Genomic DNA, 25,752 nt, shown 5'->3' with positions numbered 1-25,752 from the left:
GGCAGCCAGACAGAATAGAGCTCTTAGGTGTGCCTGGATGGCCCATCACTTGCAGGTTGACAGAGCTGGGTACTGCCCTACTTACACTTGAATAGGCTGGGTCCTGCTGCCACACAAATGGCTGCACACCCCCTACAGTTAGTCTGGAGCCAGTACAGGGAAGACAGGAAGCCTGTAGACTTCAAAGGGAAGCCTCTAGAGGCTTCTCCAACTTCAAATGAAGAGGCAAGTATAAATATTGGACATCCAACACCAACTCTTCAGTGCACTTCTGGATCTGTGGGAAACTCTGCCAGGAAGAAGGACTGTATTGCTGCTGAAAGGACTGTCACTCTGCTGGACTACTGCCCTGCTTCCCTCCTGCCTGAATCAGAGTGATTGGGACCTTCAACTGCACTGAGGACTCCCAGAGTGATTTCAAGGGCTAGTCTGCTAGCCTGCTGTTTAGAGCCATAGGAACATAACAGGCTCACAACCACCTGAACTAGCACCCGAAACAAGCTGGAGCAGGGCCCTGATCCCCAACTGATGCTCCTTAGGTTATGGACTCTTGGTGCGGCTTCAGAGAGGTTGAATTGAAGTTTTTGGGCTCTTCGCGACCGTGAGTGGGGCCGTTGGTGCTGAAACCTTGTCACTCACACAACCCGCCAAGGCAAAGTTCCGTCAGCTCGACCCATCGCACTGCAACATCAATCACTCACATAGAGAGCCTTCGCGAAGTACTGGCCCAACTTTTGTGACGACAACAGGATCTTCACACTACAGCTCCGCCCATCCGTGCTGCCAGGCCTGCTCTTCGCGTTGCATCAATGACCATCTGCGACATTTCCCTGCTCCTCGTGGCTTTCTCCACCGTGAATGAGACTCTGTGCGCTGGTTAGAGAAGATAGCTTTTCCATGGGACTAACCTGGTCCCTGTATACGACCCATGCTCCATTGCGGTCGGCCTCAACTTATGACTTTCTCCCGGTTTCACATGACCAGATAGCCGCAAGTGGCACTTTAAGCTTTTTTGGCACTATTTTCACTTAAACCCTTAAAAGTGCGTAGGTTAATTTAGAGTTGGCTTGTGACTTCACCCCATCAAGGATTGTGGTTGCTGCTTGAGTAGGGTTTCACACCCCTCAATCAGTAACCCAATTTTACAGCACTGTTCTTTGTCGCACAGAGTTTATGCACGATTAGCATTATATGTTGCTAGAAAAGGTCTTGTTTCTGTTATTTATTGTGATGAACTCATTCTTTGTTAATAATTTAGATCTTGAGGATCAATATAAGCATATTGTACTAGGGAAATTACAACCTCTCCACTTCGAAATTCTGTTGTATGTGGGTAATGTCCTCCAAAAGAAAATATTGTGATTTCACACTGCAAAACCCTAGCATTTTAAGCACTTTATGGTGTGTAGCATTTAAACTAATATGAAGCAATTCCTTCATTTATGTATTGAGCTGCTGTTAAACTAAAACATATTTCAATATTTCATATATACAATGGAAAGGGATTTATTATACGTTAAGAGCATTTGAGAATTTAATATATACTCTATTCTTGCATATATTTGTGCCTTGCCACAATGAATATAAATGTGGCCCAATAACAATGCATGCCATTACTATGAGCAAGAGTTCCTATGGGAACTTAAACGGGAAGGCGCATTTTATTTGAGCCACCCCCGATATGAAAAACAAATTGCATCCATGCAATAAGATGTAAAGTCAGTTAAATTGACTATAGCAAGTCGTGTCGATTTTCTGGAGACATTTCTTTAATTTCTTGTATGTTTTTTTCACCAGGTTGAAGAAATGCGGCCTTCATATTCCAAATCCAATTATGTGTATTTAGCAAAGGTAACTATAACACATTGTTCTTTCTGTGTGCTTTCCATCGCTTATTACTGATGTGTTCCGTGTACAATTGAGTTTTCTTTTATATATCTCACATTTATTTCAGTGCTATAGAGACCTTGGACTGAATAACCAGGCACTCAAGTATTGTGACGCTGCATCAGCGATTGTATCGGTGACCAATGAGGTGAGTACTGAAATAAATGTCCGTCCTCTCTGTCATGTGTACCGGAAGACACCCACGTACACCGTTTACTCCCGTATATTTATTTTCATGTCTCAAGTTGCTGTTTGGATATTTGGAAAACTAGCCGCTTCTTCACACAGTCAGTTTTTTAAAGAGGGTCTAAACTTTACGTGGTGGACTTAGATTGAACAAATCAACAAAGGGTTGTTTAATCTTTTATAAGTGCAATTTAATTTCCATTTTATTGCCTTTGCAATGAGGATATAAACAGATCGCCTATCTTTTCCGCTTGCTTATGTAGACATGGGTAGTTTATAAAAGATATATTCCTTTTGTTTACACAATATTTTTTAAAACAATATATAGCATTGTAAAGAGAATGCGGATCTTCACAATACCTCAGGAGGAACTTGAATCTAGATTTTAGACGTGGACATTTGTGTTCATTTAGTGTGTCTCTTAAAACCGAATAGTTAATCATATTACTGAACGTAAATGATGAATGTTTGGCGGTCCCTACTTCAGCTCACTTTCCAACGACATGCGCCTAGGCAGATAGGAATAATCATCTGTTTTATATTTTTTAGAAAGTTCGGGGATCAATTGCTAAGAATCTGTGGCCCAGTTCTAGGTGTTGTGCAAAATCGCACCACAGAAATAGAACATTTTAACATTTTTAAGGAACAAAAGGGACCTTCTCGCTGGAGCACTTGGAAAACCCGGCACAAGGAGGGTTCAGTGGGAAGAAAGTGCCCTGCCTGGCTTGGTAATGCTGGCCCGCCCGCCCTGCCCTTGCATGTTTTTGGACGACACTATGTTTTTCTTACAGCGAGCTCAAGGATCATGCCAGCATGCAAGACACACTCAATCCTGTTTTGTTTTTTGTTTTCTGAGTGAAACCCAAAGTGGTCTTTGTTTTTGAGTGAAGATGAATAAAGCCCCCTGAACATAGCCTGTGCGGTCGCTGGTAGTGGTGGTAGGATGATTCTAGCCCAAGGGCACAATCATTTTACCTGTACCTCGGAGGGAAGATTGCCTGTGCCCGCTCACCAGTAAAGGTCCGTCCAGTCTGTAACTTGGGACTCTTGCCTTCGTTATGTCAGTTCCATTATGTGTGAAGGATGTGTGCACAAAATGGTGGTCTCCTTTCTGTAAACAGGCTATTCCCTCTCGGACATGGCTCCTGCGTGTTCACTGCCTGAAATCTCTAGTACCTGGTGGCTTGGAGGTGGGGGTTGAGAAGAGAGAACAGTATACATCGATCCCTCATTTCTTGTTTTGTGCCTTTCTCTGATAGTAGCAGGATCAGATTTAGGCCGAAGTCAGAGCCCAGTCCACGTAGCAAATATTCCAGTCAAAACTAGTTTGACTGGGGACTTTGGCTCAGATACGAACAAAATCTGGACAGCATCAACGAAAGAGTGTTTCTCCAGGATTGGAGGAGCATACAAACTTTGAAATGTTTCAGACCCACTAGTTGGCTCTGCTGTCCATGTTTGAGCACGAGACAGGTATAAATACTGAACACCTCAGTCCCTGCTTGATTCTTCTGTTGTCATCTGGACACCAAGGAGGCCTGCAGACCAATGTTGGACCCAGAGACACCCTGAACAGAAGTGGAACCTCTGCCTGGTTGCTTTTCTCCCTCCAGACAGGCCATAAGTTCAGGAAGCCTACAGAGTTGTCTTGTTGCTGAGATCGGACAGTCTATTGGGCAGGAGGAGCCGACTTAATAAACTGGAAGGTCTACTCAAGGACTATCTCACTGGAAGATCTTCGTGAAGATTTCTCTGTAAACTCATTTGGGCCCACATATAAAGGGGGTTGGCTCAGCTCTGCTGCTCAAGAGGAAACCAAGGTCTACAGAAAAGCATCATCTGGGTCAAGATGCTCCAAATGTCACCTGCTATGAGTGTGAGCCTGCAATGTGCCTGACAGGTCCTTTACTGGTAGGAGCCTTTATTTTCATCTCTTTTGCTCTTGAAAGACTAGTAGGCATACTGACATTATACCCCCAGTGTGTGATCCAATTCTTCTGACTGTGAAAAGTTGTACTGATTCCAGATGCATGTCACTCATTTTTGTTGCAGTCTACACCCATCTCTAGAGAACGGGGTCCCAGTAGGTCATGTTTGGACTGTTAATGGCAATGTGCCCTGGTCCCTTAGGTTACAGTACCACCTGGAAAACAATTGACAGCCATTAGTGTTTTTCAAGATTCTCAAAGGAAAAAGAAAAAGGTTTTTGCCTAACTTTCTTTCAAAAGACATGGGGCCTGATTCACAAACTGCACTTAGTAGTATGTTTTTGCAGTACTACAAAATGCACTACGAAGTGTAAGTTTTGCCTATACTTATATGTGTGGAGTTCTCCACCCTGACTGTAGACTTTCTGTATATGTTAGTATAGATTTTAGGATAGATTTTAGTAGTAAATAGGGGAAGGACAGAGGAAAGTAGGTGGGAAAAGGAGGCAGGCTTACTACTAAAGTGAATGTGATTAGGGATTAGTAAGAGGGGTTTAGGGAAGATCAGGGAGAGATTAAGGGAGGGACGTCACCCACCCAAGAGTAAGCCTATTACATTTCTGATAAATATGTGCCATTTCTTAAACCCATATCTAGTGCGACAAGCCTTCTCAGACACGCCAGAGAGAGTTGATTGTACATATATTTAATAACTTTCCCAATGGTTGATAATACCTTAATAGAAAATTGAATGATAACTTTGTGTAATGAGGTGTTTTCTAGGGACATTCAGCATCGCCCCTAAGACACCTCCTATCTATCCATGCTAACCTAGTCTAATGTTCCAAACAATCTTGGTCCATATCATGAAGGCACACTACTTGATTCTGCTCAGGTGCCAGGCTCAGAGCTGATCTCTCTGAATGTGAAAAATATGTAATTGTTTTGTGTGCTATGCACACTTGTGCTCCCTCACTCTGCAAGTTAACACATGCACTGCAGATAGTACAGAACAGAAAGATGAGGTGGCGATTCACCCACAGCACTGTCTGTACAAGTGACGCCCATTGATTTTTCATGTCGAAAGGAAGTTTTTTTCAAAACAGGCTTCAAATTGAAAACACAGCAGTTGTTTTTGTCTTTTGTTTCTTTCATTTCTAAGTGGTGACAGTGATGTCTCTCATTCTTCATCACACTGATGAAAACAGTGTGACACCCTGAGTCTGATGTATGTACACAAGTGCTCACTGAGCCACAGGACTCAAGCTACACCTCTCCGACAAGAGGTAAACTATGCTGGGGTTGCTTTTGTACCCATTCAGAGGGGAAGTGGCTTGGCAGTTTGGACTCCACTGGTCTTACTGGAGCTGGACCGAGGCTGATTTGCATAGGGTTCATTCCTGTCTAAGGTGGCCTGTTGGGCAAAAATGGATGAACTGTTATGCGCTTCAAGGAATTACCTGATGCTGAGATTAATTCACATGTTCCACTTCTCACTTTTTTGTGCTGGAGTTTCCAAGGTGGCTCTTGCTTCGGGGGAGGAGGGGGGGGGAGGTTTGTTTCGAGTGGGGCTCAAGCTTTCTGTATGTCTTTCCACCCATACCACTCCTGCCCATAGATCTCAAGAAGATTAGGAACAACCGTGCCCCAAGTCATCCTTGTGGCTCCGTACTGGGCTCGAAGAGATTGGTATCCCGAGATGTTGAGCATGGCCATCAGTTCTCAACTCAGACTGCCCATTCAAGAGGATTGTCGGTCACAGCAGCAGGGACGGGTTCTCCACCCGAAACTTGCAACCCTCTGCCTTCATGCGTGGAGATTGAGCTGCAACAGTTGACAACTTTCGGCCTTCCGCCTGAATTCTGCAATGTTCTCCTGCCAGCCAGGCATTCCTCCACCAAGACAGTATACGCCTGCCATTGGGGCCTGTTTGTGGCACATGGTGTGCAGACAAACCGGTTGACCATCTTTCTGTTCTGCTTTCTCAAGTCCTATTTATTCTTTCTGTTATCCCGCAGGGCTCTGCTTTGGGTACTTTAAAGGGCTATCTTTCTGCCATCTCAACCTTTCTGCAGTTGCCTGATCAGCCATCCCTGTACACATTTCCTGTTGTTAATAGGGTTTTGAAAGGTCTTCAGCACATGTTCCCACCTTCAACGTTCCTCATGCCTCAATGGGACCTCAATCTGGTACTTACTTTTCTGATGTGTGCTCCTCTTGAACCACTGCACAACTGTCCTCTTGGGATCCTTACCATCGAGACTGCCTTCTTAGTGACAATAACATCTGCCCGGTGGGTCAGTGAGCTCCAGGCTTTGTCATCTAAGCCCTCCGTTCCTAAATATCTTCCCAGACAAGCTGGTTCTTAGAATTAAAACTTCCTTCCTACCGAAAGTTGTCAATCCCTTTCATGTAGGCCAGTCCATCACCCACCCTCCCATTTGCGCCTGCCATATCCCTCGAAGGAAAAGAAGCGACTCCACTGATGGACCCAAAAAGAGCGTTGCCATTCTACATTGACCGCACGAAAGAGTTACTGGTGGATGACCAACTCTTCGTCCGGTATATTGGAGCGAAGAAGAGGAAGACTGTGAAGAAATGGACCATCTTCCAATAGATCGTGCTCTGCATTACAATCTGTTATGCACTGACCAAGAAGCAACACCCTGAGGGTTTGCCTGCTCATTCCACCAGAGCAAAGGCTGCAACCACTGCGTTAGAATGCGAAGTTCCGGTCCTGGACATCTGCCAGGTAGCAATGTGGGCTTCTCTGCACACGTTCATGAAGCACTACTGCCTGGACAGTCAGGTCAATCGGGGCGGACACTTTGCTCATTCGGTCCTGCAGGACTTTTTACTGTTAAACGGTTTTGCAGACCCACCTCCGAGGAGGTATTGCTTTGGTAACCATTCTAAGGTAAAGAATCTGTGGCTAAAAGTCTCTATCATATGAGCAAGTTACTTACTTTCTGTAATGCCTTAACTGGTAGAGACTTTATCTAGCCGCAGATTCTATACCTACCAACCCATCCTCTCCATTCTCCGAATGGATCTCTAAGGACTGAGCTTCCCCTTTTAGGACCCTAGTTTTCCACACCAGTGGTCCGTGTTCTTCGTGGCCATGCACTCCTTGCGTGGAAAGTCACGAAAAGAACTGACGTCACCGCGCTGGGTTGGCGCCTATATAGGCACCGCGCACGTCACTTCCAACGCGTAAAACTTCTCCCTTATCTTGAGGTGGCTAACTGAGCCATTCTGTGCCCAAGATGTCTTTTGCCCTCAAGTGTGAACAAACATCTGGAACCAAAGCCAGACAGTGTCTATTTTACGTATGAATAAGTGTTGATGCTTCTGCTGATGACATTTCAGGCTAAGTTTTAATACAAAATGAATAAATGAACTATTAATTCTACCTTTGGTGTGTTTTCTGCCCCCTTCTTTGCCCCGCATCTCCCTTTCTATAAGAAGCTGCACTGGAGTCATATGCTTAGACACTCACAGTGGACGATACTCTCCCCCACCCCCGCTTTGCAGAAAAGGGGAGACGGCGTTTACAACGCTGGCAATACCATGCGGGCTGATAACAACGCGGTTGTTACAACGACCGTGTTGTTACCATGCGTGGTATTACATCGCAAGTCGTTTCAGCAACTTGCGCTAGGTGGCGTACAACACCAGGGAATGTGTTGGATTTTAAATCCAGCACCTTCCCTTCTGTTGTGCTAACTGGAGTAGGAATAGTAATTTATACTATTCCTAAGTCCAGCACGCCATCTAGCGCAAGTCATTGAAACGATTTGCGATGTAATGCCACGCGTGGTAACAACGCGGTCGTTGTAACGAACGCGTTGTTACCTACCGCTTAGTAACACCACACATTGTAACAACATACATTCACAGAAAAGGGTTACAGTCTGCACCTATCTATCAGGATCCTAATTGTGCTGTCCTTACACACAAGCCTGGCTGAAGACGGCTGAAATGCCAGAAACCGGTCCTAGGAAGCTTGTTTCCGGTCCAGGGAAGGCATGGCTTGGCAGTTCTTGCTTGACTGTTCCCATGAGGCATAGGGTCAGACTGATTTGCATATGGCCATGTCTGAACTGGGGTGGCAGAGTGGGCTAAAGAACGGTGATGGATCAAACCCAGATCTGTTGACTGGGTGTGAGTGTTTGATTGGTTCTGATGCTCCGTCCATCACCACCCCCTTTTGTACCGCTTTGTTGGCCATAAGTTGGCAGGGTATGCTCAGACGTGAGTCCCTTGCTCACTTTGCCACTGGATTCAAGCAAGCCTGGCTGAAGACGGCTGAAATGCCAGAAACCGGTCCTAGGAAGCTTGTTTCCGGTCCAGGGAAGGCATGGCTTGGCAGTTCGGGCTGGACTGTTCCCATGAGGCACAGGGTCAGACTGATTTGCATATGGCCATGTCTGAACTGGGGTGGCAGAGTGGGCTAAAGAACGGTGATGGATCAAACCCAGATCTGTTGAGTGGGTGTGAGTGTTTGATTGGTTCTGATGCTCCGTTCATCACCACCCCCTTTTGTACCGCTTTGTTGGCCATAAGTTGGCAGGGTATGCTCAGACGTGAGTCCCTTGCTCACTTTGCCACTGGATTTAAGCAAGCCTGGCTGAAGACGGCTGAAATGCCAGAAACCGGTCCTAGGAAGCTTGTTTCCGGTCCAGGGAAGGCATGGCTTGGCAGTTCGGGCTGGACTGTTCCCATGAGGCACAGGGTCAGACTGATTTGCATATGGCCATGGCTGAACTGGGGTGGCAGAGTGGGCTAAAGAACGGTGATGGATCAAACCCAGATCTGTTGACTGGGTATGAGTGTTTGATTGGTTCTGATGCTCCGTCCATCACCACCCCCTTTTGTACCGCTTTGTTGGCCATAAGTTGGCAGGGTATGCTCAGACGTGAGTCCCTTGCTCACTTTGCCACTGGATTCAAGCAAGCCTGGCTGAAGACGGCTGAAATGCCAGAAACCGGTCCTAGGAAGCTTGTTTCCGGTCCAGGGAAGGCATGGCTTGGCAGTTCGGGCTGGACTGTTCCCATGAGGCACAGGGTCAGACTGATTTGCATATGGCCATGTCTGAACTGGGGTGGCAGAGTGGGCTAAAGAACGGTGATGGATCAAACCCAGATCTGTTGACTGGGTGTGAGTGTTTGATTGGTTCTGATGCTCCATCCATCACCACCCCCTTTTGTCCTTACACACTCTGCAGAAGTTGCAGCTGTGCAATGGGTGTACTTTGCTTCTACTGATGCTGACAGAATATCTGCTAATTCTGCTACAACTCCAGCCATTACTTGATGCTTGCTCCCTGACACTTCTGTCCTGTAAAATGAAAAATACATGCTCACCAGGCACCACTGTCACCCTGTGAACTTCCCCTGGCCTACAGAAGTAGACCCAGCGCATTTTGGGCTCGACCAAGGTCTCAGACCATACTTCTTTATTTCAGTCTTCTGATCTCTTTCATACCACATCAATATCTATCCTCAGGGTTTAAGGTCTTTCCATATAGTCTCCACCGTGTCTCTCCTAGTCCCAGATTCCTATCTGGATTATAGAATGAAGCAATAAGCTACTCATGTATGCCTCTCTCTATTGAGGCTGATATCCATGCTCTCTTTCTTTTTAAGGTTCTCATTATATTGCTTATGTTCGGTTTTCCAAAGACATAATATCATACACTACTTACACCAGACTTACAGGTGTACTGAAAGTATGGATTGAATTATAGGTGATACCTTCCTATTTCTACACACCCAGAGAGAGGTGCATAAGTTATACTATTCTATGTACATGTTGGGGTAACATAATTAGTCCACTTGAACCTTTGGGCTAACCATTTTGGATTGGTAGTGGTTTTGCATTCTATATCATCTTGAGTGGGGCGGTCTTCTAGAGAGATCGATCCAGTTAAGGCTAATTTTCTGTTCTGAACCATTTCGCTGGCCCTTTTATAGGTTTATAAACATTCTCACTACAATGCTATGTGTGAAGATGTGTTATCTTGTCACCTAGTTATAACAGCTTAACATGGATTCATTGGAGCGGTTCTCTTTCAATCAATACGGTTATAGCGTCTACAGACAGGCAGTAGGTGTCTATGTTCCCATTAGAATGGTACCAAGCCAACTGAAAGAATATACATGGCTTGAATATAATTATGTAGCGCAGAGAATGTGGGTTTCATGGGTAAGAATATACCCATAGTCTTCCCCTTGTGATTTTACATGTTCTCCCTAAAGAGCAGGACCATACGCCAAGACAATAAAAATCTTAAGTAGATCATCTCCATAATTTAAAATAATTTAAGCTGCCATCTTACTGTTTTGAACTTGGTTTTTATAGTGTTAGTGCTAAATACCATTCATATATCAATGAAAATAAATTGAAAAAGGGAATAGAGTAGATTTTAGTCCTAGCCAGATAGAGTTTATTAATGTGAGATTATCTGCTGCAGCAAACATTTTTACAAAGGTTACTTGATGTTAGGTAAGGTCAATGAAACTGCCAGTTTTATAAAGAAAGAACGAATAGCTCTATGAGTCTTTGGTGCTTGTGACGTCCATTCACTGACAGGTGTGGTTCTGCTCAACTCCTTACTGTGCAATCCAGTGAATGATGCCACAATGGATCTCAAAACCCAAGCATACATCATCAAACAAAGGAACTTTCTGTAATTGTTACCTGGACTGAGTAAATACTTTTTTTAAATCTGGATGGCCGTTTAAAATCATGATGTGCAAAACCAAGTGATTGACCTTTACCTTTGATGTACAGATGAGGCTGTGAAGCAGCTAAAATGTAGGTGTTTCACAGCATACCGTCCATTCGCCCATGCTTTTGTTCTCACAGGTCCCTCTGGTCCTTTTTAGTGGGCCAGTTTATTCAAAGGCTGTAAGGCAAGAGAGGCCTCCATATTTAACTTCTTCACAGCTTCTCCTCCATTTGAACAAGTCACATGGGGCCTATTCACAAACTGCACTTTGTAGTACATTTTGTAGTGCTCCAATAGTACTGTAAATGTACTACAAAATGCTATTCAAAAACTATGTGCAGAGGCCTATGCCTCTACCTGTACTATCTTTTTCTGTTTGGAGATCTCTGCCCCAACTACAGAGTCGCCGCACACATAAGTATACATTTTAGTAGTTAATGCGGGAGGGACAGTGGTGAGTGGCTGGAAAATGGGAAATATTTATAACTAAAGCAGTGACGTGTAGGGGAAGGACGGGTTTTATTTACTTTATACTTTCCTCTGGAAGTCTCCACATTCCTGGCACAGATACCCATATGGTAAAGTATAGGAACATTGTAAGTTTCTTAAACTTGGCAAAATAGTTTGTATAAATATTTTTATGTTCATTATTAATGTGAATTAGTTTTGTACATTTATTTCAAATGTAGAGACAAAGCAGAAATGCTACAGGACTATTAATTTAATTTTTATTTAAACATTAATTTAAATGTATTAAATTAAATAGAAATTACTTTTTAAAAATGTATAAACAAAAATCCCACCTGAAGTAAGAACATTTTATTTTTTATTCTGTATTGTTTTTAAAAGTGGCATATAGAATTGGTTAAAACAAATTGTAATAAATAATGTAACATTAATTGTTAAATTAATTTTTTTTAATTAAAATATTTTCAAACAAATAAAAACTTATTTTTACATAATTTTGTTAGTATTATATTTATTTATATTTATTATTTTAATGATTCTATTTAATTTAATATTATTACCTATAGGGTGTTTATGTTAAGTCCCTACCTACATTATTTTCTATGGGAGGGTGTTGCAGTATCATTGGTTGCCCATTCACAGTGCTGGACTTACTACTGCCCCTTTTTTGAGAGTAGTAACTTTACATTCATATATTTGGCTCCACTCCTTGATTCAGGGGGTCGAAACATGAGTCTACACATATGAGTAACTTTACACTTAGATTTTTTGAATAGCCCAAAGTAATAAAGTTACTAAAAAATGTGAGCGTAGATTTTCTTTTTTTTTTTTTTTTTTTTTTTTTTGAAAACCTTTATTGACAGTTCAATAAGAACAAGTATGGGCCTACAACCCCCCGGGGCCGGCCGCTAAGCAATCAGAGCAATAACGACAAGTATAAACACAGGCAGCACTTCGGGGAGCAAAATCGTACTGCTAATACAGTGAACAGCGTAAGTAGGGCACCAGGAGAAAGAGGTTTTCATTTTATGATGAAACAAAGCAGGAAGATCAGGTGACAAGCAATTTTAAAACAACGATCACGGATATGCAGAGTAATGAACGTTAGCGATTTACAGCAATCTATTCGGTCAATGGCGCAAACACAAGAACATCAGGATGGGGAAAAACATAGTGTACAGTTGCGCCCGCAGTCCCCCGCCAGAACTCCCCAAGAACACCCCGGAAGTTGTGAACACATGGAACGGCAACGAGGCATAGCAAAAGGAGGTGTATCACGCTGATCTCAGAAAAAGAAAAACAAAAAGAATCAGAGAAGAAAAAGGAGGCCATGGAAAAAAAGATGAAAGAATACAGAATCCCCTCCCCCAACCCCCCACCCTGCACCTCTGCAGATGAGTACGGCCCCCCCCCCCAGCAGTGTGCCTGTCGCCCTGGAACCAGACCCGAAATGTAGAAGAATAGGGAAAAAGAAGTAGGAAAGGACCCCCACCAGACGGGGGGGTAGAGAAAGTATTTATAAACTGGAGGAGGGCCTTCATAACAGACCCCCGGCTTCTCCCTCCTGCACGGTAAGGTTCCCCTAAAGTGAACAAGGAACAGCACAAAAACAATCTTCTCAAACCACGATGGGGAGCATTATGCACCTATTGTGCCAGTAGCCATGTCAGGAGAGCACACCACCCCAAGCCCGCCCGTCCACTAGGCGACCACCCCCGAGGGGCCAGCCTCATCCCTGACCACTCTGTGGAATTCTGCCCATGCCAACCCCTCGACCCAGCACCATACCCAATGTTTCTAGGCAGAGGAATGTCCAACAACGACAGAAAAGCGACGCACACAGGCGGGGTGGAAGGCTCTGAGCATCAACACAGTCCGCCGCGTGAGGAAACAGGCTTCCCAGTGCTGCCCCAGGATCTGCACTGCACGCAAGGTTCAGGAAGGCAGAAGCAGCCAAAGCAGACATTCGTTGCTGGAGTTGTCTCTGGGTCGCAGGAGGGCATGCACGGGATGAGGCCACCACATCCCACTCAGGTCCAACGCCTCCGGGACAGATCAGGCCCTCAGAAGGTCGAACACACTGTAGCACACTGGCCGGGGCGTCCAGTCGTGTACTAACCTCAGGGGTGGCCGCCACAGCGTCCTCCTGCGCGCAGTGTGGGTAGACTCTGTGTTCGTGCGGACAGGCGGGCCGCCACTGCCCCAACTCCGACGCCACACCATCGAGCTTACTCCCCAAGATCACGAAACCATGAACCAAGGAGGAGTGAAGAGTACCAAGAGCCTCGAGGAGGTCGCCGTACCCCAGCTCAGCTCTCTGTGATCTCGCCGCCACACTCCCAAAAATCGTACGCTCACAGGCCCGCTGCGGCCCAGCGGACAGGATGGTAGGCTTCATCGACCCAAGATGGCCGCCAAGTATGCCCGACCCTCACCGGGGCCGGGACCCCGGGACAAGCGTCGCGATGTCCACGTCGCGGGTGACCGGGTTCCGGGGGCAGGCAAAAAACTATCCGTGGTCACGAGCAACAATCGTCCCCACCACGGACCAGCTCCCGTAGAAATCCGGGGGCGGCCCGCAATGATCGGGGCAGGATACGGACGGCGGCCGGGCAGCTCACCAGCAAGGCAGGGGCAGTCACCGGAGGATCTAAGATTTGCACCCCCGGTCATGCACTCGGTCAGCTACACTGGGCAGTAGAAGCGACCACGCTGAAATGTAGGCCGAGTTTGGCACCGCTCCGGTGGGCCGACTCCACCCAGTCACCACCGGCCGCTGTTGTCGCTCTGCCACCCGGCCACGGCGTCCACTCGATGTCCCGGCTCCAGGGCCGCACAGGCCGTAAAGTTCCGATGCAGTTTTCTCCGGCGATAGCACGGCTAGAAACCTCGGAGTCACACAGTCGGGAGCCCCTCTCCTTCAGAAACACGACCACGTAGCACAGGTTGAGGATCTCAGGCAGGATATCCGTGCGGGATGCGGAGGTTCACGGAGCCGGGAGTCTACGCTGCCGTCCCGGTCGCCATCTTGGCTCCTCCGTGAGCGTAGATTTTCTAGCAGTATTTCTACCCCTGGATAATTTATATGTTTGCAAGGCAATTCCTATAATGGAGCCTTGCTGATTTCTGCAATCAGTCCATTTAATCTGCTGAATAGCTTTATGCAAGTGGCTAAAGAGTGCACATGATAATGTCCAGAAGTTAAATATGAGTAAGTAGACAATAAGCATACACAAGTGAATTGAAAATACATCTGGAAATTCTCCAAATGCACATGTAAAATGTTCTACATTTTCAGTGGCTAATGATTAGAATTTGCCCTCTATTATGTGTAAATTCTGTTCATAAAAAGGCACTGAATTTGCACCAAAAATATGTGAAGGTCACTACCCAGACCACGCTAGTTATGCCTTGAATAGGTTTCTGTTTCTCTGTGTTTGTACCACTCGGAAAATTGCCTAGTGTAGTGATTCATTCTTCTGTGTATATTGCACCCTTCTATTGAAATTCATGGTATTGTGTGTCACAAAAATAAGCCCAAGTTTGATATCCTGTGCCGTGGCTGATTTCCGCATGTCCGCCACTGTAGATGATGTCTGATGCTCCACATGGATCATGGAGTGCTGGGTGGGTGCGAGTGCAGAAGCATCGGCCCAGTCTAGGCAGCGTGGATGTTTAATCACATGTGGAGCATGCAAACCATAAACATGCTGTCTGACAGGCGAGGAGCGCTTCGTCTTCTGAATGCTCATTATCATTGTAATCTCTCAGCACAGCTCTTGCCACATATGTAGCAAGTAGAATGGTTACTGACTCAATCTCCAGGCAAACTCATGCAGGTTTTAGGTAGATTGCTTTCCCATGATATCCCATATGCAAGACATGGCCTCCTTCCAGTAAGTCTGATCTGTGATACTACCCTGCCAGATGTGGGATTTTGTATCTAGTTGGCTACAGTTGATCCAGCATATAACGTGACCCATTCGGAAATGTGCGGGCTTGTTGTAGAAGGGCATAAAACCATATAATTCACACATTACATTAATGTTCTTTCATTTGTGTGTATCAAGATGACTTAAACCTTATCCAGGTGTTATACTGCTTATAGCGCGGAAGTCAATTTAATTTAATCAGTTCAACCCGTAACTTACAATGTGGACTCCAGCTCTGTGCTATGTTCTTCAGGCGAATGAATCTTTGCCACCGTTTTAGAATGAAGCATAAAACGAAAATATCTTAACAAGTTTCACCATTACAGTTGATTAGTTCAGTCAATGACGAGAGTTTAGGATCGGTTCAAAATCTTTATTTCTCGTTAACAGATTGCTAGATTGTTTTCTCAAGTATGTTCAGTTAGTAAGTCAGATAAACCCGTTTACAGAAATATCAAGTAAAAAGTTATGGTTAAAGTCAACTAATGCAATGGATAACAAGTGTGTTCCATAAAGGAATTTAGTCCCTATTCAATATAAATTTATAATTTCAGAATTAAGCCAGAACCCATGACGAGTTCTTGAAAAGAGCGAGATCATTGGAGCGTTTTAGAAGTCGAAGACTCAGCCGAGGCTCTGTATGCGAACAACAGGTGCTGCGGCACCTGCACCCGTAAAGGCAAGAAAAAAGATAAATCAGAAATAGTCACCACCGAAGTAGGGAGTAACAGAGAACTGTCAGCAGTAGCTTACAGCAAATCTCTCAGTAGAAGAGTGTCAGAGAGTCTGTGTATCTGAGAGGAGAGAGACCCTCATAACTAGGAAATGCGCACTATTATAAAACACAAAAACACATGTATCAATCCATTTCGGGGTTAGATCATTTCGGGCCAGTGAAGAGAAATTGTCCGATGGTCTACAGCTTCTTCCTTTGTTTCCCTTGAGAAATGCACAATGTCGACAGAGTACTACTTAAATTTATCAGTTAGCTGCTAGACATTCATGCACTTGTAACATTGGCCTTGCGTTCCCATGAGAAACTTCAGCATTGCGTAACAATGAGCTACTCTAAAGACAGAAACATTTTATTTGCAACATCCTGGTTAAATCATGGGGTCCATGTTTTCATGTAAGTAATATTGTTTTAGTATACTATTCGGCTTTGTACAAGCATGTGAAAGCTAAACTATCTAAATACAATGAGAGCATGTAGCTTTGGAAAGTAGAAATACATTTTACGAAGTCAACACATTCTACAGCAATGACAAGTCTAAACAGGCCACATTTCGGTCATCTGATAAACGTTTGTGCATGGGTGAGCATTTCTTTAAAGCCATTTATTTATTAAAGAGAAAATAAGAAAAGATAGAAAGAAGAGTAGGGCCTAGCAATGGAAATACAATTGAAATGGAAGCCTACTGTGTTTTGCACTAATTTTGTATGTGTCATTTTTAAAACAAGCTTAATGTTAACTCTGCACCCAAACGTTTTTAGGTTTAATAAAGGCACGTTTTTCTTCGTTTTACTCTATTGTGTGTGCTTTTACGTTAGCGTCTAAGGCAATTTATCAATTCTGTTAATAAGGCTTCAAGCCCCCTATTTGAAGAATGAAGAAAAACTGAAATTGGTAATAGTGGTCCACATGGTATGCAACCAAGTGATGACTTATCGAACAACTTATGTATCAAAGTTGATAATTGTATGAGAAAATGCAGTGATGTTTGTTTTGTACCAACTCTGTCATCAATAAAAAGTATCATTAAATAAAAAATAAGGCTTCAAGCTAGATTTTCCTGACTTCTTCAGAAAAGCTAGTGGGCAGGTCTGTTTGCCACTTCGAAATGTAAAACGTTTAAACCCGACTATCAGAGTTTTCTAGGACCATATATAATTCCAAGTGGGACCTTGAATTTCAGTATGCAGCAAGAATCATGAACTTCCCTTTTCAACAATCTTGAGTTCCAGTGAAAGATTAATTCAGTGACAGAAAAATCATGCAATGGTTTAATTCCAAACTCTTTTTCAACTGTCACATTACTAAAGTGGCTGCCTCGTGGATTGGCATTCCGAGAACTCTCAGAAAGATTTGTCCTTTGCTACCTCTAAACACTGGCAAATCGATAATCCAAGAGCTAATTATATCATACCTGGACTATGGAAATTCTCTTTATCTATGACTCCCTAAATCACTTTCAAAATAAATGCAATCATCCAGAATGCTGCTGCTCGACTTTTGCTTCACATCCCTTAACAGTAGTCAATTTCAGCCCAGCTCAAATATCTTCATTGGCTTCCTGTGGCAAAATGAACAATCTTTAAATCTTCATGCTTTGTCTACAGAAACGTTTCCAATAGAGGCCCCTATTATCTACGTTTTTTTCTACATCCCTTTATTCCTACTTACGATCTTCGCACTTGGGGTCTCCATCTTGCACGTGTCCCTCGCATCAAGATTTTCGAGACAATTTGGCCCTTCATTCAGGTGTCTGAACCCCAAACTCTGGAATAGGTCTCTACATCCTACTCAGCCCCTCTGAATCTGCTTTCAGAAAGCAACTGAAAACATGGTAGTTCCAGCATTAGATGATAATCTTTTTGCTCCAATCCAGTTGAAAGTTCCAGCACTAGGACGCCCCAGTTGGGGCAGCTGCAAGCTTTGCAAAACTGGACAATTAAATAAATGTCAGTATATACTAATATAGAACACTCTCAAATAAAAGTCTGTTTTACATTGAGTGAAGCGTTTGGGTTGTATGTCTGTGGGCATCTGAAATACTTTTGTCAGTTTTCCTTCCATACATCATTCTAATCTTTGTTTCATCTGGTGTAAAATCAAAGTTATTAAATATGGGAAAAAGGCGTGCAGGCGATGCACATTTCCCTCACATCCTCAGGCCTTTCTCCCCATATGTGAAGGCATTCTAGATTTCTGAAAGTGTTGGAGAGAATTTACGTTCCATCTCTCTGGATGTCTTTTGCAGCTCACGAGGAAGAGAAAAACAGCCTGATGTTCCTTCACTACACTGCTGCTGCTGGTTTGAGTGTACTAAAATCACAGCACCCAATATCAAAGGCGATGGTCCACCTTTCATCTTAGAACCTAACAAAACTCGTATTGATACCCTGTGCTCCTTATGTTTCTTTATAAAGTGAAGAAGTCTTGTTTTGAATAATGTCTAACAGATCTGTTACAGGCGTTTTAGATGGCGAACTGCATTCTTGCTAGAACATTCATCTTGATGTATGTGGTCCTGTTTAAGCAAGAGATCATGTTCTAGAACAGGATATAAATCCTGTAAGAAATTTAGGGTGTTTTGTTGGTTAAGGGTTTTATGCAGACGATTGCTGTGCACACCCAAATCCTTGATTTTACAAACTAAATTCAGAATTAGACTCCTTTAAGTGTATCCTTTAGGATAAATTGGATATGTTCAATATAATAAATTTGAAGTCGTTGAACATAAATCATAATACATTCTCAAAGAATGGCAGGACATTTTAATAGCAAACAGTTCATTGAGTGGGTCAGTCATAAAACATAGGATGTCATCAATAAACAATGCTATTTTGTTTTCTTGTAGATTTACCCAGAGCTGCTTAATTTGTGTGCATTTGTGCAAAGAGTTCTACACACAATGAAGTGAAAGGGGCCACCCTTGTTTTATACATACACTATCAATTCTTCACATCTAGCTATATATGGCCCTTTTCAGTTGGAGTTTGGTTTCATTACATTTTCTTGCCCAGAGCCATTTCAATTGTATGCGTTCCCTTGGTTTTTGTGCTACAGTTCAGTTGACAATGTGAGGTAACAGCAATCCCTGATTTGTGCCTCTTTGCAGCCTAAGTTTGGAAAATAGATGACTCTTAATTATCATTTGGGTTTTGGTTTCATTACATCTTCATGCACCACTTCTTAATATTATTTTTTTTGCTGGTGGCTGTTTTTCTAATGCTTGTTTTTCATGAATTTGAAATCCAACTCTGTTTACCATTTGTTTGTGTTAAGTGTTCTTTTCCCGATAACGTTTGAAACTCGTATCAATTTTTTTAATATTTGTTAAATTTGTTTTTTTACATTTTTATTGCTTTACTTAAGTGATTTGTGAACATTAACATTATTTTTTACTATTTTAGCGTAATTGTTTATTGTACACTTGCATGCATTTTTGCAGAGGCCAAGCACTCAAACAAGAGCCAGGATTGTACTCATTAAATCCTCTTATGTCTGTTGGCTGTACTACCGGTCATACCCAGATTGGCAGTTTCCCACATACATGATTCCATACATACAATGAACTCGATATATATTTTTTCTCGTGCCTACCATTTGCTAAAGAGTTTCCTGAATCTCTACTCAATTACTCCCAGAGTTCTTACGACATAATTATCAAAAATGTGTAGACACTTATGCCCAGAATGTGCCATTAGCCTGTCTCAGAAAAAAGAATGTGACAATATCAATAACATGCATAGAGTATCCTATAGTACAAAAGATAGGAATGAGCTGAACCTGGACGCAAATGCTGCACCAATGTGCACTCATGTTGCTCTTATCTACTGCTCTTTGGCAAAACGTAGTCTAGCACCCGGCCAGAGGCTCATTTGGACTCTGCCCAGACTCTGGTTTCTATTGATTGCCATTGTGCCCACCACACGTGTTCTACTATTTACACTGTTTATAGATGTTCGCAATGTCCACTATGTCTTGGACGCTTGTCTGGTAGCTCCAAATACTCGACACCATGCCTTTGATATTTCCACCATGTTTCCCAACAGAAACTGTTTCCAAGACACACAAGTCAGTTGTCCCCGACACTAGTCGTTTGCCTTTGACACTTGTAATGGATTCCTTACACTTGTCTCATGCAGTGTTTAATTTAAAAAAGAATAAGTGCTGGGGCCCAAAGATTTGCTCAAAAGAACGCGGCTGGCGCTATTAAAGGTCAGTGTGCTGTGTGTGTGATCTTCATTACACCCCATGGCTCTTTAAACCTCTGCCAAACACTCCTCACTCGTGCAGGTTCCTGATTTCTCCCTTTCACACTATCTTTCTGACTCTCTCCTCCTTTTCCCAGTCTATGTTTTTCACTCTTTTGCTCAAGGTCAAAGTCTGATGAGGAAAAGTAAGTGCTGGTCCCGAAAAGTAAGTGCTGGTGGGCCCCACCTGCAACCACTGGCTCATATTAAGCACTGGTCATGCCCCTGACGCTATCCTTGGGCCTCTGGGCTGCCTGAACAAAAATCAGAAACTACCGTCTGGTTTAGCCTTTTGTTCAAATATCTGCATGGCTCCTTTAAATTATATTAAACAGTGGATTGTAAACATGCACAAAGCTGCGGTTTTGCCAAGGAGGATGTGTGAAAAGCTTTATTTTGGCAGGCATTAAGGAAGCCCATGACAGCTGAGATATAACTGATCCTTTGTATTATCCAGTTTCAGCTGCAACTAAGCAGGCGACAAAAAGTAGTTCCGGATTTCTTTAAGATGTTTTTAATCATTTATTTATACCGTGTTTACCCTTTGATATATGTGGGTGGCATGTATTTCTACCGTTCATGAATGAGAAAAAAAAGAAACACGTTATGAAAGGCTTGCCTTGCGGGTTTTTCGAAGCCTGTCCTTCCCTCTGCCAAGTGAGTTTTGAAATTTGAAGTTAGTAACGTGACATGGAATTAATTATTTTTGTCAAACACCGGGCCGAAGACTGCATCGAATTCCCTGGCAGCTTTGAAATATCAAATGAACCGGAATTGGCCGTCTTTAGTTACACCTGGGCTTGCAGGTATCTCGCTCTTGACAGTAATGAAATGCACAAAGTTTTTGCTTAACTTTAGCAAAACAGGAATCGAGATTGGCGCCTGTGTACCTTTAGAACTCAGATTCATCACGTACAAATACTTGGAAATTCTCTGGATGTTGGCGAGTCCTGTTGTAGTGGGCCCAATCTGTCAACAATCAAACAGCAAATCTTTTTTGAAAGCAAACCTGCGAACACCAGTAGCCAGACTACACTAAAGGCTACCACATTTCCTCTCTGTCCATTTACAGCATCACAGAAATATATCCAAGAAGTGCCCAACGTAGGTCCTGGATGGCTAGGTCCATGCCAGATTTTCAGAATAACCACTCTGTCGGTTCTATCTGATTGGATTCAATTTTTGTAAATTGATTTTGTGTGAATATCTGAAAAATCTGGCACGGATCCTGGAGCCTACTGGGCTTTCTAATCTCCTTTTGAGACACTAATGAAGTTTTTACATGTGTTTATTACCACATTTGTCACTGACTAGCAGAAAAAAACAAGATATTGTGTTGTCAGAAAGTACTGATTCCAATGCATGTCTCAAGACAATCAGAATATTCCATGCAACTCACTTTAAAGGAAAACTGCACCTATCAAACAGCAATTTGTTGTGTTGTTGACTAATTGAGCAATGACCTACTGATAAACTTATGCAAGGCATGGATGCTTTGCATATCTTTTTTACTGATCTTCTTTTGTATGCAATAAAAGAACACCATCTTGTCTTAGAAAAAGATATTACTTCAAATAGATATTTCTAACTGCAGATTATTCACCTTGTGAATATCCTCAGGTGCCAGACTGTATCCAGAAACTTAAAAAGCAGTGCTCTTACATGCCAACAGGTGATGCGGTGCAACCCCGTACTGACCTCGTTTTGCTACAGAAGTAGAGCCATTTAAATGCTCCACCTATGCGCACACACTCTGTTCTTTTTTACCCATGTCTTCAGACATGGATCTTGAGCTCCCCTCTTTTTCTTCGAGAGATTTTTTTATCGGTGATTTTTTTCACTAAATAATTCCAATGTGCATGGAAAAATGTCACCTCTTAAGAGTACATATGGACAGTCACAAACAGTTGTCTGTGATAAATCCTCATGAGGTGTGCTTCTGGTGTTTGGGTTTGGCGCATGACTCCAAGGCCTGTGACGACTGCGTCCAGATGAATCTGAAAGTCATTTAAGAACCAAAGATGAAGCTCTACATGACAAAACATCTCAAGACTCAACACAGGTCTCATTCCCGGTCGAAGATGAGACTGCAGCTCCCAAAGTTGTTCCTGCAATAGATCTTAATGCTGTTCAGAGTCTTTGGGTAAATCCTAAAGGAAGCATAGGAAGTTCAACCGAGACTTGGTCCCTTCCCACCTCTCTTCATCTCCAGACAAGGTGTGCCTCTAGGTCTTGTTCGCATTCAACCAAGGAGCCGATTCCAACCTTGGTCTCGATGCACCTCCAATTTCCGGGTCCATCAGTGACATCGCAGCAGATTGACGACTTTAGAGAGGCCATGCTGTGCACCTCCGGTGTGGTTCCGGCTTCCTCTGGCATGTCTTCAGGCTCAAGGATCCACAGGGGCTTCTAGTCCTGTTACTGCCGATGTTCTCATATGTACCCCTCAAACCGTCTTCCAGTTTCCCACCAGCATCAGTGCAAACTTCGGGTCTGGAGCCCAAATCTGCACTGGCACCTTGGACATCGTTGCAACAACCTATTGTGGTATTTGTATCCAAGCCAAATATGATTTGACTGAGGCCGTGCCCTTAACCTAATGTGGAACAGCCAATATTTAATTCTTCTGACCCAGGAACCATACCATTACTGCAGAGTCATGTGCAGACCCTGCACCAATCTTTTGACTAATACTTCAACCAGAGCCAGCTATATAGAAATGACAGTGAGGGCATTGGGGATGTTTTGCCGTACCCTATGATGAGGATAACTTGTACGTGGACCTGCAAAATGCCAGTGAACTGGATACCGCACCCAATACTGCATTAAATTCCTCCCTTGGACCAGCAACTAATGCAAGTATATCCTTTGCCACAACGATCCACCAGCATAGTGAATCCTACTCCTCCAGAAAAAGTTCAAAGATATGGAAATGTTTGTTAAAAGGATGTTTTTGTCTACCAGCCTTGCCCTGAAGTCGGTCAACGCCAGTTGCTACTGGGATGCTTCACCTAAGCATTCTGGAACGTGGTTGGTGAGATCTTAGCGACAGTTACAGAAGACTAGGGCTTTCTTGGCCCTAACCATCCGGGATGGGTGGGATGCAGCCAAGTTTGTCATATGATCAGGGTAGACACCATTGATTGTCTAGGATGGGCTATTGGGACAAGTGTGATGCTAAACGGTTAAGATCCCTAATGGACATGCCTTTTGATAGATTGCTTTTCAGTGAAAAATCAGACTCTGCCCTGGAGCATTTTAAAGAGAGCTAGGACACTGCATGTTGTTTGGGCCTTTCAGCACCAGTTCAACAATCTCCCCAATAATTTTCCCCGTTTCGGGGATATGCGGGGCATGGTATATCAGGAACATCAAGTCCTGTCGCATTCACAGGAAGCCTTGCAGCCCTTTCATGGTCATGGGTTGTGGCCCCAGCAGACAATGACTAGGCTATCAGAACCAGCATCAGTCGCAGTCCCTGCCTCTCTAGCAACAACTTAAAAACCTCTTTTATTTAACCCTTAGTGGCACACAAACATCTTGTAGGAGGCAGGGTTTGCCATGCCCTCCAGGAGTGGCAAGAGCATCACATCCATCAGGTAGATCGTTTAAATCATCCAAAAGGGGTACTCCCTTCCATTCCTTGTCGACCAACCACATCTGCCACCTTGAGCACAGCTCCTTTCAGGGGATCATCTGTCTGTTTTGTGTCAGACGGTTTAGTCTCCTTTGGCTCTAGGATCTATAGTAAGTATTTGGCCTTGGAAGTGGGGACTGTGTTATTCCTGCTACTACCTTGTGCTGAAGAAGGACACCTATTCTCGATTTTTGCATCTCACTGCCTTCCCGCCCAAGGGTAAATTCAAGATGCTCACTCTGATCCAAGTTCTAGCTGCTCTGCATGCAGCAGACTGGATGGTGGTGTTGGGCCTGCAGGACGCCTATTTTCATATCCATGTCCTACAGGCCCACAGACGCTATCTGCAAGGTGACCATGAGTTTTCAGTTTGCAGTGCTCCCTTTCAGCCTCACCAGTGTCCCTCTGGTGTTTAGAAAGATGACGGTGGTGGTCGCTGCCCATCTCAAGAGGTCAGGGTACCAGTCTTGCCTTACTCCTAAGACTGGCTGTTGAAGATGGGCTTGCCTCAGTCAGTCAGTTACCGACCACCTTGAGACAATGGCAAACCTCCTTACATTGCTGGGGTTCTCACTCAAACTGCCAAAGTCATAACGCCTATGTAGTTTAAAAAGAGAAGTCATAGTATACCGGATAGATAAGATTTTGTGTATGATTCTTTCTGCACACATTATATTCCTCTAACATCTTATTGTATTTCTTTGACTAAGGTGACTGGATTGATACTTCAATAAAAAAAAAAAATTAATATAAATTATAGAGAGGTCAAGCCTCCCCCAATTTCGGACCTTTACGCTGCTTACCAGTGAGAGAGAATCAAGTTAAAATCTTTTTTATACTGTCCTTTTTGTAATAAAAGCCTCTAGTGATGCTTTTCTCACAAACCACTCTCACCACCACATTCCTTCAAAAATGCTACAGTCAACTTAATTCATGTCTTGTAGATTCTCAAATATAAAAACTATCCGGTGTGATGGGGTGACCCTTTTCTCTCTGATCACCCCAGCCTTTAAATTTGGTTCTGTTATCTAAAAAAACAAAGGGCAGCACTTGTTTATCAGAGCTGTAAAACATTTCAATCAATCAATATACACTTTATTCGGATTCAAAAACATATCCATAAAAGTACAGACAAACAGCAGCATTTTCAAAGAAACATTTCCACAACAAAAGAACAGTTGTCTTCCTAGCTACTTAGCTTACCTTGAACTACTCGTGTTCTATAAAAAGCATTATATTTGTGGGTGCCATAAAGTCACACTAATGGTGATGTTTGTATGCAATAAACGAACGGGCACTTTATTGTCCACTACAGTCACCCTTTTCCTCGAATATGTAATAAATGCACAGCATGTGAAGCGGCATTGCAAATGTTCTAATAAACAAACTAAAGGTGCCACACAGGCAACTGCAATGCAAGCTTCCATCACAAGTAGAAAATTGTCATAGCCTGGATAGTCAAAACATGAATTGTTATGTATTTAGAAAATATAAATAGGTCACGTAATGCACTTTCCTGTGAACCAAGGAACCAGGGCAATTAAATCATGGGAAAAACGCTTGTGGGATGAGCCTGCCTATCATAATTCAGTGCTGACAAGGGCGCAGCTCTGATGATGGAGCATGCCACCTAAACTGTGGGAGAGGGGTTGCATTCTTTTTAAGGAACACCTGAATAGTGGGACAAGTACATTTGGTATACTGGGGACATGGGTTTGGTTTTAAAGTACTTACAAGCCTACAGGTTTTTTTTCTATGCATTTGACTTTATAAAGAAGGTGATACCTGTTCAGGCTTTATTAATTTCTTTCTTTCTGCTGTTAGTTATTGTTGATTATGAAGCAAGTTTCTGTTATTTACCAGAATTGATGTTCTGCCTGATGAAGACCCCTTCTTAAATATTTTGTTGGGGTTGAAATTTTGTTGACTTGTTCATTGTAGACCTTTGGATCACTTTATTGTTTATAGCAGAATACTTAAGTGAAGTAAAGCCTTCAGTCC

General features: G+C 43.3%; 1 protein-coding gene across 4 annotated transcripts in view; it reads left to right on the top strand.

Moving 5' to 3' along the window:
• RMDN2 (regulator of microtubule dynamics 2) overlaps positions 1–25,752 on the top strand; it is a 570,121-nt gene that overhangs the window by 532,598 nt on the left and 11,771 nt on the right. For all 4 annotated transcript variants that reach the window (XM_085611419.1, XM_085611417.1, XM_085611420.1 and 1 more), the window contains exons 9-10: positions 1,798–1,851; positions 1,955–2,035. In XM_085611419.1, coding sequence (XP_085467545.1) covers positions 1,798–1,851; positions 1,955–2,035 — 135 coding nt within the window. The remainder of the gene's footprint in view (positions 1–1,797; positions 1,852–1,954; positions 2,036–25,752) is intronic.

The sequence above is a fragment of the Triturus cristatus genome, chromosome 6, assembly GCF_964204655.1.
Source record: "Triturus cristatus chromosome 6, aTriCri1.1, whole genome shotgun sequence".
Classification (NCBI taxonomy): Eukaryota; Metazoa; Chordata; class Amphibia; order Caudata; family Salamandridae; genus Triturus; species Triturus cristatus.
This window is presented reverse-complemented; position numbering and strand designations above follow the sequence as displayed.